Below are 16,569 nucleotides of genomic sequence, written 5' to 3' on the forward strand. Positions count from 1 at the left end.
ATACACAAGCTTTTTCAAGTAATATTCAAATAATAGACCACATTAATATGAAAGGTATAGAAAATATAAAATCCCATTATCAATCAACAAGCATTTAATTATGTCCAAGCACTCTACTAAGGATTGAGAATATAAAGAAAGGCAAAAATAAGTTCTTTGACCTCATCTCACATTCTAGTTGTCCTTATTGTTTGTTGATTGTGGAAAAGTGTCCAACTCACTAGAATTAAATGAGCCTTAGAGAGTCTTTTACTAAAAAGTGTCTCTTTTTCATATATCAAATTCATTCAGCATTTCTTGGAAAAAAGTAACAACAAAAACAATTCTATTCAATGATTTTCCTACAGTAAATATTAGGCAAAGTATAAAATGGAAGATAAAGACTTGCCAAAAAGTATTTTCCACTTTGATGAAGGAAATCTAGTACATAGTTGAGCCATTAATTCCCTGTGGATAGTGAAGTCCTTCAAATAATCATGCGGGTGACAATATGTCAGTTGCATCAAGCCCCAAAAGCAGAGCCCCCATAGGGATTCATAATCATTCAAAGAATTTTGATCTGTCAAAGCACAAGGAAAAAAAACTAAATAGATAAAGAATGGTGATTCCCCATATTTCAGCATGCATCTGAGTAAGACTACATAATAAATTTGTCCAGCAACATATTTTCTGGAACAGAAAATACAGATAGACAATAATCTGGGCCCAGAATTGGACTAGAAGAGAAGAATAAGCTGGTCAGCTTTCAATAAATTACAAAGCCCTATTACGGACCTCAAACTTCCAATGACAACAAAGGCTTGTCTTTCCAAGACAAACATTTCACTAGTTAGTGTTGCTGCATGGCCTTAAGATTTTAGTAATTTCTACCCTTTAAAACTTCAAAATGCATCATATAGAAAGAAGTAGAACTGTCCACAGTGGGTGTGTGCAGGCTCCAACATATAATAAACCAGCAACTCTCAAGATTAACAGGTGTAAAGGATGTCATCGAGAAAGTATAGGGAAGATGGGCTACTCACAAGGCAAGAGTTAGGAAATACAGCCAGAAGCCCAGAGTACTGGTACCCCTTAGTACTTTCGTGATTTTTCAGAGGTGAGCAACGCCTCCAGCAGGTTAAGTGAATCCCCTGTGGTAGACTCATGGGAGGACCTAGATGAAAATCATACAAGACAAATCACCATAGATGGGTGGTGATTGGCATCATTGAAAGAACTCCAGTGATGAAATCACAAATACATTTGACCCTTTCAGTATGCACATGTATATATTTAGTGTGTTTTATTGTTGTTTTCATGTACACTATTGTGAACAGTATTTATATTCTCCTGGTTCTGCTTTTTTTTCTATTCTGCATTCAATCAATCTTTCCCTGTATTTCTCTAAATACCTTATATTCACCATTTCACACAATAATATTGTTACTTCACAGGCCATGATTGTTTCATCTTCACCTAACTGTACCCACTTTGTTTCCAATTTTTATTATTTTGTTTTTGCTACTACAGAGTAATCTAAGGAATATTTTGGTATATATAAGATGCTTCTGGCTTGTTATTGACCTTTGTGCGTCAAAGGATATGATGACACTTTTTAGTAACTTGTCTCAAATAATTTTTTTTCCACAAGGAATATTGTCTCTAGCACCTCAGCCAGGTGGACATACTTGCTTAAATACTTCCAGTAATGAAAAGTTCAGTAATATGGAAAGTGGTTGTTGAGAAAAAAGAGGGGGAATTCATTATGACTTTTTGGTAGATCTTGTTCTTGAAAGTAGAGTAGCCACAAGGGCTGACAAGAAGCAAATGAAATCAATAAGCAATGTGACATTGAGCCAATAAATTTTCCTGGTTTCTGTACTGTCATTATGCATACAGCATGGACTGTTATCTGGGAGCTAAAACCTTTCATTATGGTTTCAGATGATTACAACTGTTAATATAGTGTGTTCTGCAGCAATTTTCGGTAACTGATTTAGGGCTAACATATCATATTTAAAAGACTTAATTAGGATTGGTGAGGGGAGCAAGTTGTGACCATACAACTTTGATCTGCTTTCAACAGTTGGCTTACACAAAGTTGGATTCCTAACACTCTGTGTTCTGAAATTTTTCAGAAAATAAGCATCCTTTTAATACAGCTTCTCTATACTATTGGCTTTGGTGTTTTGAAGTCTTTTCAGTTGGAGATAGGCCATAATTTTTTGGAGGTGAGCCATGGTTCTTTGTCCCTAACCCCATTTGAAATTCTTAGTACTCTTTAACTCAATCCTTTCCTCACATGAGGAATTTAGTATCTGGTTCCTGCAAATCTAACAAAACTTGAACTTCAAGTGAGGAGGGAGGATTAGTTTCCTATTCTGTAGTTTTCTGCAGCTGTTCTAGGACCCAGGCAATGGAATTCAATATAACTAGATCAGGGTTTCTTAACCCAGAGTCCAAAGGCTTTTTAAAAAATATATATTTTGCTAACTTCATTTCAGCATAATTAGTTTTCTTTGTAAGTCTCTTTTCTTTGTAAGCTTTATCATTTCATGCATTTAAAATATTATTCAAAGAAAGGGAACCATAAGCATCATCAAACTAGCCAAGAGGTCCATGATACACCAAAAAAGAACCTCTAAACTGGATCTTAGTTGCTCTTTTATTATTCAATAACTTGTAGTTTTTGAAACTTTTTTATTCCATTTAAACAGTCTGAATTTTGCATGTTTTCCCTAAAAGATTACAAATATTTAGTCATTACAAAATCTTTCATAGACAACTCAAAGAGAAGTTCTTATAGAAATTCACTGTGACATTTAGTAAAGCTACAAAATGTATTTTTATTTTTTATTTCTAAAGTGCACTTTTACATCAACTCTAAGATGTGTAAAAGTCTAGTATTATAGAACCTCGTGGCCAGTTTGTGATGGAGAAAAAGGTTGAAAAATAGTAAACTTAGTTTGTGAATACATTCACATCTACAGATGTCAATACATATGATATCAAATAAATTGTGATAAGGGCAAAGAGAAATTCCTAGTTATGATGGAAGGCTTTGTGGTGATACATGAGCTAGAATTTGAACAGAGATGAGGATAAATGTGTTCCTAGCATGGGTGCAAGCCCTGCTCAAATTCACTAACATAGGAGCTTGCAGAATGAGATAGGGAATAGTCCATTTTGTCCGTAATGTTAGTAGTGTTTGTAAGGGTAAGTGTGTGCATGATATTAGGCAGATAGATAGACCTAGAATGTTTATATTTCATCCATTAGCAATACAATCACCAAAAGTTCTTGAGCCTTTATATCCCTTATCAGCAGACTCTCAGTGAAGTTTTTAGGGGACCTGAACTTGCTGACCTAATCCTACTAATATCTAGTCAAAATAAACCCCAATATAACTCTTTAAAAACACCCTGGATTTGGATGGCTACCAAATATCTGAAAAACAGTGGAAACCATTTGGTGAAGTTAGCTAAATTGGCCTGGTTAAAAAATAGAATTTGAAGATTCCAAAAGATAAACTAGAGGAAATACATTATATTCATGCAATTTTTTCATTCCGAGATTATGTCCTATTTATACTATCTATATCTTCTATGATGTCCCTCCTATTAGAATGTGAGCTCCTTGAGAGTTAGGGACTGTGTCTTTACCTTTCTTTACATCCCCAGGGCTTAGCACAGTGCCTGGCACAGAGTTAGTGTTCAATAAATGCTGGTTGATTATAATAATGATAACATTGCTATTGATATGTATGTGTCATTCTAAAAGCAGTTAGTAAATTCATTAAATTTTAGCTTAATGACATCTTATTGTAATCATTTTTAAGCTCAAATTTTCAACCTCATACCAATTCACCATTCAATGAAAAAAGATATTTAGAAGTATATTAAAATTTCACATATCTTCTGGTTTTCACCACCAGTCCATATTTGTAGTTATTGACACGTAAGAGTCAAAGCCTTCAAAAATAGCACTGTTCATAGGATAATGTACAAGAAACTCCAATCTGTGTATTTGCTGATGATTCTTCCCAGAGATATGAAGGCAAGCATAATAATTCTACCATCTTTTGTATAGATTTTTCCCTTTCACTTTGAGATTCCTCTCTTCCCATCCTTCCCACCCTTTACCCAGTCTTTGCTTATGACTTTAATTTTATTCTGCTTGGTAATTAATAGCCACTATTCAGATAAATACAAATCCAAATGAAAGTCAAATGAGGTCTTCCTCTTCCTGGGCTCCTAAGCCCTGGAGTCTGTAGCAATTTACACTCTGCCTCCCCAAACTCCCAAGGCTATTGATTTCCTTTGGGTGGTTCCTGAGATACAAACAAAATGTCAGAAGGTTGAGAAGCCCCAGGACCTTGTTCTCATTATTCATTATGTAAACATTGATCAGTAACCATGTGGGCTCTTTGAGGTTGTTTTGGGATGGTGAAAAAGAAGAGAGCTTTGGTTCTCATTGATGTCTCTGAGTAGGATTGCTTCCCCAACCCTAAGATTTTCAAGCAGGTGTTTTTTGTTTTTTTGACAAAAGCTGATAAAAGATAATCTTGCTTGAGGAATTTATCAGAAATTGAGATAATGAATGTTAATTATAGAAGAGTGTGAGAAACCATTCGTGATGTACTCAAGTTTCAATTTTCACTTTACTGGTGCATCAAAATACTATTTTATTTGCTATCAGACTTTGGAATGCGGTTATGGTGTAAAGATTTTCATGCTCTAGTTGACATTTCATGGGGTTACTTCCTCAAAGTACGGGGCCATGGAATGTTATGTTGCCTTTGGTTGAATGCCATACTACATTGTTCAGCTCAGGGTAGGGGGTTTTATTTATTTTTCATTTTACGTTATTTCAGCTGTTTTCACTTTTTCCTTTATTTTTTTCCTGCCTCCTGCAGAGTTCTTTTGCAAACATTACTGGGGGACATTTCATTATGAGCACTCTTAGACTTAGGACTTGGGGGAACAGTTTTCTTCTGTCTCAGCAGCCCTGATAGAGTATCTAAATTCAGACAGATAAAATTTAACCCCCGTGAATCAGAGAAATCTAAGTACTTCTGTTATATCAGAGTGAAAAAAAATCTTTTAAGTTGATTGCCTCATATTTCATTAAGTGCAATGTACTTATAAACAAAAGTAACAGCTAAAGTTGAGTTATATTACTTGATAAAACATGTTCATTTGTACATTAATGTATAACTAAAGGACTATTGAGGAGTTTTACTTATTGAAGATTAGTTTTAGAGCAAATTGATGTTAAACTTTCCAAATTACATTAGGGAGTATCACAGAGTTTTTCTGTCATTAACAGTCATTCAGAGAAATAATATTTTGTTATGGAAAAACTGACTTTATCTGTTAATTAATTGCATATGATCACAATGTAGATGAAATCTAAGTACAGTTTTCTGGAGGTGGATGTGTAAACATACAACATGTTGTCTCCATGTTACTCACCATTCAGTTTTTCTGTTATTTTCTCAAGGTCAGTGAACAGGTAAGTATTGTTACCATTAATAAAAGAATGACTGTTTTCTCACAGTAAAACTACTACATGCATTACTGAAATGATAACTTGAAACCAATACGTAGGATTCATCTTACACAATTAAAGATAACTCCATTACTAATACTGAAAAGGACAAGAGTTTTTAAGGTATTCTTCTCGTTGATTTCACAGGATTATCTAGATTGCATCAAAGACCAATCCAAGCTTTCTCTGGGGGCTGAAGAAAGATCTGCCCTTTTTGGAAACATACAAGATATCTACCATTTCAACAGGTAAGTTAATATGGAAATATGGACAACACAAAACAGCTAGATTATTAGTTTCTTAGATCTCTGTAGTCTAACTTCATATGAGATATAACACATGAAAACTGACCATCCATAATCTTCCACTTTTCAGAGGGTTACTATTCTTTGAAAATTTAAATCTGGGTAAGTACTTATATTTTCCTAAGAACAATATTTATACTCCATCAAACCCCTTTTATCTTGCAATCCTTGGAGAGATGATCTGATTATAGGTCCACAGAATGATCAGAGTTGTTTTCCTTTCATAACGAAAAATGTATCAGCCCAAAGTCATGAGTTTTCGTGGATTTTCTCAAATGCTTTTTTTGATATCTCTTACAGTACTTCTTATTATAATTCAGAACCCAAATATACATATTTCATCAATTGTTTAATTTGAAATAATTTAATCTGATTTTAAAGCACTTTTATGCCATAACTCCTCAATACTGAGAGAAAAATCATATCCTTTGGATACAAATGGACCAGCATCATGTTCCTGAATGCATTAAGCACCTATTAATTGCCAACTATATGTCAAATACTATACCATATTAAATTATATATGTTATAAATGATATATATTATTGGGATTTTTATGATTTATGATTATGATTATTTTGAAGCAAAACAAGATTACACTGTGTGGGGAACAAGAAAGGAAAAACAAACATAGATACAAAAGGTAAACTGAAGAATTATACTTTTATATCCTTTTAGTAATATGCTAGTGTTAAAAAAACATTTACTTCAAATGCCCAGGGAGAAGCAGAGCTAGAGATTTGCTGGCCTTTAACTTTTTTTTAATAAGCCTTTACCGTCCCTCCTTGAATTACTTTATATTGGTTCCAAGGCAGAAGAGAGGTAAGGGCTAGGCAATGGGGGTCAAGTGACTTGTCCAGGGTCACACAATCAAGAAGTGGGAGGCCATATTTGAACCTAGGACTTCCTGTCTCCCTGCCTGATTCTCTATCCACTTAGCCATCTAGCAGCTCCCTAGCCTCCAACTTTTGATTCTTTGAGAAACTAGAGAACTGGCTACTTCACTTTTAGACTTTACTAATACTGTCTGAAATGAATCTATTTTTTTGTATCTTTAAAGATTGTATGATTTATTCCAGGATTATTTTTTACCCTTACTGAAAAAACAAACATCAGTATAGCTCCATGAACTAGAAAGGATAGAGCAAATTCATTCCAACTCAGTAACTTTATTAATCACTTCCTATTGCAGAGCGTTTTATATTTATTATATTTACTAACTACAAGGAAATGAGAGTTTTGCCCCTCATGGTGCTTATAGTAAAGAAAAGATTTAAGATGCATGGAAGGAACTGTAGCCATAAGATTATGAATAAAAAAGGAGAGCTAACATTCACAAAGCACTTTCCATATACCGTCTCATTTGCTCTTTACAACAACCCTATCAGTTATGTGAAGTTGTTATTCCCATAGATGAGCAACTAATGTATCAGAAAAGTAATACAGTCTCATCTCTATAAGTCAAATCACAACTTTTCAAATACTTGAAGGTGATAACATTACTCAGAAAATATGAGACTTTTTTTTGGTTAGGAACAAAAAAAGGACCATGAATACTATCTTCCATGGCAATGGAAAAGTCTTGACTTGTCTTTCTTGGGTCATTCATTTTAATATACATGATTACAAAGTATCCCAAAAGCCTTAGTGTAGTTTAAAACTATTTTGTGTAAATGCATTAAGACTTTGGGGACACAAGACAAATCTATGAGCCTTCATGTAACTCCTTGTATATTACCACTTAACAGTTTATTTGTAGGATTTTCCATGCATAGCAGCCATTTTCATGGACAGCTGGATAGAGCAATGGGCTAGATAGACTCAAAATCTTATAATTAAGCCAGGCAAAAGGAAATGGTGATTTTTCTCTCTCTGGATATTTTAACGGATTCATTTGAAGGAATATTTCATTCATTCTTCTGTCAAGGATGATAGAATATCCTTAATATGTGAGTATATATAGGTACAAATTTATATATATATATATATGTGCTCACATATGTATAGCAACCCTAAATGAGACAAACTTTATCATGCATATATGTATATTTTATGTATATTTGTATATATATAGTTGCTTCTCATGTAAAAATTCAACAAGCTATCCTAGAATTCCAGGTTTGTCTGTAATGAATCTCTAAATATCAAGAAAATTGGCTTATTTGGTGAGGTGGGTGGTTGGTTACAAAGGAACCCACTCATTCCCCCCCCCCTATTCTGGGAATTAAAGGGGAAGAAATACCACGTCTTGCACAACATCTCCTCTTTAGAATAAGGGTTTTCTAAATGTTGATTCAGATGTATCTGTGATAAGTCCTCACATGATAATGATTATTCCTTTGTATTTCATCTTTGTACATTTAAATAGTTAATTTCCTTTACGTGTCACAGAATGCTAGAGTTGGAAAAGACATGGAAGCCATCTAAGTCCAACTTGTAACTAACTAAAGTTACTAAAGTTAGCTAAAGAAGTAAAACTTCCATAGAAATGATATATATCTGACAAGTGGCCATCTTGGCTCAAAGACCTCCAGGGTTGGTAAACTCCTGAAGCAAACCATTACTCTTCTAGATAGTTCTAATTGTTAAGAAGCATTCCTTTTGCATAGAATAGGAAATTTTCTCTTATCAAAAGGGTTCAAGTTTTCTCCCAAGGTTCTTTCTCTATGCCATTTTCAATAAGAGTCACAGCAAAATTTCTTCATTCCATAGATTCTTTTTTTTTTTAAACCTTGCCTTCTGTCTTAAAATCAGTACTAAGTATTAGTTCCAAAGCAGAAGAGCAGTAAGGACTAGGCAGTTAATACTAAGTGACTTACTCAAGATCACACAGCTAGGAATTATCAGAGGCCAGATTTGAACCTAGGACCTCCCATCACCCTAACTAATCAACCATACTTTTTTTTTTTAAGGAGAACTAAGGGTAGAGGGGTGAGCAATTGAATACATTTTCTCCTGCCCCAACCTCATAGGTTCTTTTAAAATCAGAAATAATTCTTTCAGATTGAGAATTCCTCAGATGATTACTTCTCATCCAAATAGGCCACAGTTTATTCTTTCTTTTAAAAAAATGTCTTTTCTGGCTGTACCATATTATAAGGCGAGAGACAGCATAAAATAAAATTATGTAGTCTATTCTCCACCGGTAAGAATCATCTAGTAATATTTTCTTGCATTTTTAGTACACTTTGGCACCATCAAGTGTCTAATTCCCAGACAATAGTGGACACAGTCTTCCCCATCCTTATCCCTCCCCTTTCCCAGAAAGCAGTTTTCCTGGTCTGAGCTAATGCAGCTAGGAAATTCAAGGGGAATTTGGTGCTGTTTATAGCTCATTACATTTTATATTCCCACAGGCCCATGGTTCCCTTGCAGATGCTCCAAGTTCAGGTGCCAAACGACCCAGTTAGAAGGGTGGAGAAGGGAAGTATGATTTAGAGCCAATTTCAGATCTGAATGGGAGTGGTTCCCTTTCAGGATCTCATTCACAGTGAAGTGCTGAAATCCTCAAGGCCATAGTATAATTCTTGTCTTAACATTTACATCAATGGTTCAGGGACAGTTTGATGGATCTGTTACTGTGTAAGAGGAAGCATTTTCCTTTTGTTGGAAGTGTACACACACACACACACACACACACACACACACACACACACATATGAGAAAATGTATTCAACTGCTCACCCCTCCAACCCTTAGCTCTCCTTAAAAAAGGAAGTATGATTAGTTAGGGTGAAAGAAAAATTATTCCAACCCCAAAGCCAGAATAACTATAATATTGTTACACTTTCAAGAAGGAAACATAATCTATGACCTTACTTTTCCTTTTATCACACTTTTGTAATTTTGAAATAATATGTTTCTGTAGTTAAATATTCCTTACCTATCCTTTTAGCTCCTCGGGGGCAGAGCCTGTTTCTAGTACTGATTTAGTTCTTCCATTTAGCAAAGACACTTTGGATCTCTTGGGTAATCAGAGAAGGATGAGTAGAGCAGATACTTAAGAGGGCAATAAGGTAAAGTACAAGCTTTCTTTGACTGCTTAGCTGTAAATAGATGGGAGAGATGAGGTGATCCTAAAAGAATTCTCCAGGCTTAGAGGTAAGGATGTAGAGAGGAAGACATCCTCTCCAGTGTATTGAGTTTCATAGCAGCAAGGGGAAACACTATCATGGGGGGGGGGGTGAGATGAGTTTATCAGTCCATAACCATCCTCCCACCCAAGTTATTCATCTATTAGGTACCACCCAAGACCACTCCATTTTTTAAAGCTTAAGACGTGACTTTACCTCTTCTTCTATCTCTTCTCTGACTTCTACTGCTCCATTAACTCATCCTCTTCTTTCCTTTTCTCATTGTTTCTCCATTTTCTCTTCCTTATAGATTTAATATGAATCTGTATGTACATGGTCCATTGATCTGTGAGATTTAATGCCTTCTTTACCTTTTCATCTAGACTGACCCATTGGGGGCACCCCCACTACCACCTTCTACCCTTACTGCTTTATGCTGTTGGTGTTCCTTCCCTGGATTCTTTATAGTGTTTTTTGTGTTCAGCAGTCAAATTTCTTGTGTCTTAAAAGGAAACAAGAGGGTACAGGAGAATAGGTAGTAAGAAAACAAAACAGAACCTCACCCTAAAACCTGAGTTCATATTCTGCCTCAAGAACATATTAGTTCTGGGACCATAAACAATTCATTTACCCTCTTAAAGCCCCAGTTTCCCCATCTGTAAAATGGGAATGTTTGCCCCCTTTTACCTCACAGGGATTATTATAAAGAAAATTCTTTGCAAACTACCAAGTACTATATAAATATGAGTTGTTTTTAAAGATGATGGTGATGATGATGATGATAAGGGCTCACATTTATATTGTATTTACTATGTACAGGCACTGTGCTAAACATTTTACAATTATCATGTCATTTGATCAACAATAGGGAGGTGCTATTACTATTCACATTTGACACATGAGGAAACTGAGATACACAAAGGCTAAAAGACTTGCCCAGAGTCACAAAGCTCGTGTCTAAGGCAGTATTTGAACTCATGTCTTCCTTACTCTAAGGCTAGTGTTTTATTTACTGAGCCACCAAACTAGAACTCTTATTTTATTTTTTTGTCATCTTAATTTCTTCCCTCTGGCCTTCAGTTAAATTTATTGTACCCAATGGTCCAATTGCTCTCATCTACTCTGTTCCCCTCAGCATTCCTCTAGTTCTGGTTGGTTTTGGTGGCATGGTTTGGGCAGGAATATAGTAGGATGGGGAATAATACTAAAAATGTCCATATTTGCCCTTCTACCTAGGCTTGTTGACAAAATGACTTTAAAAAAGGCTAAAAATTAAATTAGAAACATAAAACAAAGGGAAATGACAATATGTATGAGAAGGTACTAATGAATGCAGAAACAAAGATGCTAGCCTGAATAAAAAAAATATATTGGATTTGTACCCAAAATGGATGAATAAGAAATAAAGAATCTACCAACAGCTATTTTTTGAGAACCTATTATGAGTAAGACACTCATAAGTAAATACAAAGACATATAATAAATAGTCTTTGTATATAATGAGCAGATACTTTCATTGAAGAGATAAAAGATGTATATTTTATATATGAAAATAAAATTAATAATGTAATTAATTATTTAATGTAATTACTAAATGGATCAAGCAGACTACTAATAGTCTCTAAGCATGTTGAAATAAAATCACACAGCATGACTGAGTCAGCCTTGGTACTCACACTTCATCAGTCCCTCTACTTCTCTGATTGGAAGGTAGAGCCATGAACTCCAAAACCTACATTATTAGGTTGAAAGCCATCTCTTTATTTTCCATGTGACTGCATTCCTATGGACTTCTCCATCATGCCACTGCAATGAATACCTGCTTTCTCTTCTTCCCTCTAGCCCTCCTTTGCTGTGTTATAATCACCCATTAGCTTGTAAACTCCTTAAGAGCAAGAAGTCTTTCTTTTTCATATTTGTATCCTCAGAACTTAGCACAGTGCCTGGCATATAATAGGAACTTGATAAATGTTTATTGACTAATCATATAATGCATTAGTAAAAAATATTTGCACAGTACCTCAAATATATGTATATTCATTTATAAATTATATGCATGTGTTACTATACTATTATGTACATTACAAAACAAATGCAAAAATTAAAGGATGAAATAGAGAAAGAATCATATTTTCACATTATTGTTTTTGAAAAACCCAATTTTATATTTTCTGATTTCACAAGTCAAAGGTCAGAATTGTGTTTATTGCAATGCTTTATTTTTGTGGCTATCATGGCCAAAAAAAATACCTCACAAAGACACATCGGTTCCAAAAGAAAGTGTTTATTAATTGCAGCACTGGCTGTCATAGTACTCATTTTTCAATCTCATTCACCAATATTACCCAGGCTTTTGTTGAAATTGGGCTGATACATTTCCATCTTCCCTGATATAAATTCATTTATAGTTTAAGCAAATTAATTGGAAGATTTGGTAAATAGGCTCGAACCCTACTGATTTCAAATTTTAATTTAATTTAGAAGATTTTTTTAACCTATTAGAAAAATTCCATTTCAAAATTCAAATATATAGATATGGGAATTTTTACAAGTCATTAGATCATAGGTCTGGAGCTTAAGATCCTCTTCTCTAATACGCTCATTAAATGTTTGAGGAAACAACTGAGGACTAAAGAAATTAAATAACTTGCCTACAGTAACATGATATACAGTATTTTGGGCAACAAAGGTTTATTTCTTAAATGTCTTGTTAACTAAGATAACCTTATTTGCACTAGTATCTTAAGGTGCTAAGATATTACCTAAGTACCTAAGATAAAGTGGATGTAAATTCATATTTCAAATAATTTTGTTAATTTCAAATCTCAGATTAGAGGGTTGGCTTCTTGTCATTTATAGTTACATCATCAGCATTTTTGCTTCATTTTATGGCTTATAAGGAATCAGTTCTATAAGTCTCTTTGCTATCATTTTCTAATTGGCTTTTTTTTAAGTTACTTTCTATTTTTATACACAACATAATATAATATGGAACAGAATGATTCCCACTGTTAATATCATCTTTGATCTAGAGTTTCTTTGCAAGAATCATTTGAAGTCAGTTTAAGCAAATTAGCATGATAGCCACTGACCTATGCATTGAGAATGTAAATGAAAATATTATTCCTTCCCTTAAAGAGCTCGCATTCTAATGGGGAAGACAACTGATACATAACTAATATAAATACAAGATACATTCAGAGTAAATGGAAAGTATTCTCAGAGGCAAGGCATGGGGGAAGAAAGGAGATGATGACTTGGAAAAAGCCTCATGTAGAAAGTAGAATTTGAGCTGAGTCTTAACAAAAGCCAGGGAAACAAGAAAGCTTAGGGCAAGAGGGAGAGAGGATTCTGGGCATGCAGATGACCAGTGCAAAGAAGAGGAAAAGAGAGATGGAGTGCCTTTGTGAGAAACAGCAAGCAAGGCAGCAATGCTAGATTGGAGAGTCTGTGAAGTATAAAGACAACTGGAAAATGTAGGAAGAGCACAGGTTGTGAAGGCTTTAAATGCCAAACAGAAGATCTTCTGTTTATTCCTGAAGATAATAAAGAGCCTCTAGAGCTGACTGGAAAAGTAATAATTATAAGGAAAAATCAGTTTGGAAGCTGACTGAAGGATGGAATGGAGTAGGGACAGATTTGAGTTAGGGAAACTAAAAAGTTTTTTTAATGATCGTAAGAGGTAATGGGGACTTCAGCAATAGATTGGACAAATGGGGTGAAGGTGAGTGAAGGGAAGTGATAAGTTTGAGATGATGATATGGTTGGATACTTGGATACTTGGAAGGATATTGGTACCCTTGATAGTAATAGGAACAGTGAGAAAAGAGGAGAATGGAGTGGAGAAGGGAAGGGGAAAGATAATTAGTCAGTAAATCAACAAGCTCTTATGATGTATTTATTATGTGCCAGATCCTCTCCTAAGGAAGGCAAAAACACAATCCTTTCTCTCAAGGATTCTGGGTAAACAGAAGGGTAATTTCTAAGGGACAGCACTAAAAGGGAAAGAGGACAAAGAAAGTCATCCCACTGAAGTTAGGATTTGAAACCAAAGATGGTGGGAGGCAGAAGCAAGAAAGGAGAGTGTTCCAGGCATGAGGACACCCAGGAAAAAGATAAGAACTGTGAGATGGAGTATAAAGGGGCAACAAGAAGGCCAGTGTTGCTGGATATACTAAGGGGTTGGCTATATTGATTTATGATGCCTATAAGACATCTAAGATGTCCAAAAGGCAATTGGTAATGTGGAACTAAATAGTGTCAGGAGAGAACATAAAAAAACAGTATTTGACCTCAGGCCTTCTAACTTTAAGATCAATTCCCTTTTTTGTTACATTGGATAAGGAAGAATTATTTTCTTTTTTTTTAGAGTATGATTCATGAAAATTAGCCAGTATTATCATTTGTTGAGTGATTGTGTGAGAAAAACCTGTCCATTACCTACTCTTTATGACCTTGAGCTCAAATCTGATTTTTGTTCTATTATTTAATAGTATCATATTTTTGTAAAAGGCAATGACAATATTTAACTTACAAAGATAATCATAATCACATTTATATGGTGCTTTATAGCTTGCAAAGCAATTCAAAAAGATTATTTTGTTTTATCCTTATAATAACCTTGGAAAGTAGACATTATGATTATGCCCATATTACAGGTAAAGAAACTTAAGCAGACATAGGTTAAGTGACTTGCTCCAGGATTATACAAGGAGTGTCAAAATGTCATCTAAATTTGAATTCAGGTCTTCCTCACTCCAGGTTTAGCACTCTCTCTGTTGTGACATCTCGCTGGATAAAATATCCTTCATTTTGAAAGGCTTCAAATTAACATTTTTTACTTTCTTCTGTTTTTTGTTGTTATTAGTGGACTTTTGCAAGATTTGGAAAACTGTGAAAATGATCCTGTGGCCATAGCAGAATGCTTTGTATCTAAGGTAAGAATGACATGCAAGTTTGTGCCAATAATAGCCAGAAATAATATAATTGCTTTTGGGTTTTTTTTAAGAATACTCTATTTCTTAATGGCTAAATGTTATCATTGCATTTTTCTACAAGGAAAAAAGATCAATGGCAGAGAAAAAGAATCTGATTACTTTAAATGCCATTTTATAATTGGAACAAATTGGCCGTTTTATCTTATGAAGAAACTATAAGCCATTGGGGGGTAGGAGACAGGCAAGAATGGAGGGAAAAGCATGTATGAAAAATTATAAGATCAAAAATAATTTACATCTTCATGTATATAGGTTCCATTAGATAAAGATGAGAGAGAGACAGAGAGAGAGACAGAGAGAGACAGAGAGAGACAGAGAGAGACAGAGAGAGACAGAGACAGAGAGAGAGAGAGAGAGAGAGAGAGAGAGAGAGAGAGAGAGAGAGACAGAGAGAGAGAGAGACAGAGAGAGAGAGAGACAGAGAGAGAGAAAGACTATCTTGTACTTGTATATGAACTCTCCTCCATTTGTCATTTTTCTGTTATATTTATATAAATTATCTATTATTCCATATGCACAGGTAGACAGACATAATTGATTAGTATTTTTTCATTTCATGAATAGAGGACCCCACAACTTACTGGTTCCCCTCTCAACTGAACTAGAATCTAATCCTTTTCCAAAAGCAATTTGTACTAGTTTCCCATGAATAAGCTGGAAGAGAGTGCCGTGTGGCAACACAAGATGGAGCCAGTGCTCTTAAGATAGAATCTGATAGGTCCTGATTCTCCCACGACACTAACTGCATTTTATATAGTCTCTTTTCTCTTAACAACCCTGCAAGAAAGGAAATGAAGCTAATCTGGTAAGAGCTGCTCTTTATTTTTTTTTTTNGAGAGAGAGAGAGAGAGAGAGAGAGATAGGACATTTATCAATTTATGTACTATGTGCCAGGTACTATGCCAAGTGCTAGACATATTAATCCAAAGAGCAGTTCAGGCCCCTCAAAGAGCTTTTAATCCAATGGCAGAGGACAACTCATAAAAGGGAATTAGAAAACATGTATATGGTAGACAGAAGATGGGATAGAAATGAGTAATTTTATGATATTGAAATAGCTAGAAAGTTCTTGAATCTGGAGAAGGTGAGATTGCAGTTGATGTATCCAAGCCCAGAGAAGTTTGAGGGACAAGTGAAGAAATTGAATACTGTTTTCCTTAAATTTCCAGTAATTTTCACAAACTTCATATAATGGATTATTGCCCTGCAAAAATCTTCAAGACTATTTCTAAAAAAAATAGGGTACCACATGATTTGTGCAAGTGTGACTTCAAATATACTCAGGTTTTGAGCAAAGGCCACTGAGAGTGGCTTTGAACTCTACAAAGGACTAGCATTTTACTTCCTCAAGTCCAATAATATAACATCCAACTCTGATCCTTCTCAAGTTGGCCAATGTCATAATTTGACTAAATGTAATCCTATATAAGTGAGGAAGCCCTCCCCATAGCTACCACCCAAGGACTATAAGATATGAGAGTGGTTTTGAATCTAAACATACCACCCTGTATTTTATTACAGTTTTTTAAAAGTGATTGTTGGGCTAGGCATAAAGCAAAAGGAAACTACAACATATATTCATTATTCTTTTCACAATTTACCTACATGTCATAATTAGCCATTATAAAATACTGAAGGGTAGGGGAATAAAAAGAGAACAGAGTG

At 34.7% G+C, this 16,569-nt stretch overlaps 1 protein-coding gene across 3 annotated transcripts in view; it reads left to right on the top strand.

The window, feature by feature from the left end:
- PLEKHG1 (pleckstrin homology and RhoGEF domain containing G1) overlaps window positions 1-16,569 on the top strand; it is a 103,707-nt gene that overhangs the window by 41,657 nt on the left and 45,481 nt on the right. For 2 of the 3 annotated variants that reach the window (XM_044671675.1, XM_044671676.1), the window contains exons 2-3: window positions 5,677-5,777; window positions 14,775-14,844. In XM_044671675.1, coding sequence (XP_044527610.1) covers window positions 5,677-5,777; window positions 14,775-14,844 — 171 coding nt within the window. The remainder of the gene's footprint in view (window positions 1-5,676; window positions 5,778-14,774; window positions 14,845-16,569) is intronic. The other variant, XM_044671677.1, reaches the window with a different exon arrangement.

Source organism: Gracilinanus agilis, chromosome 4 (assembly GCF_016433145.1).
Source record: "Gracilinanus agilis isolate LMUSP501 chromosome 4, AgileGrace, whole genome shotgun sequence".
NCBI lineage: Eukaryota > Metazoa > Chordata > Mammalia > Didelphimorphia > Didelphidae > Gracilinanus > Gracilinanus agilis.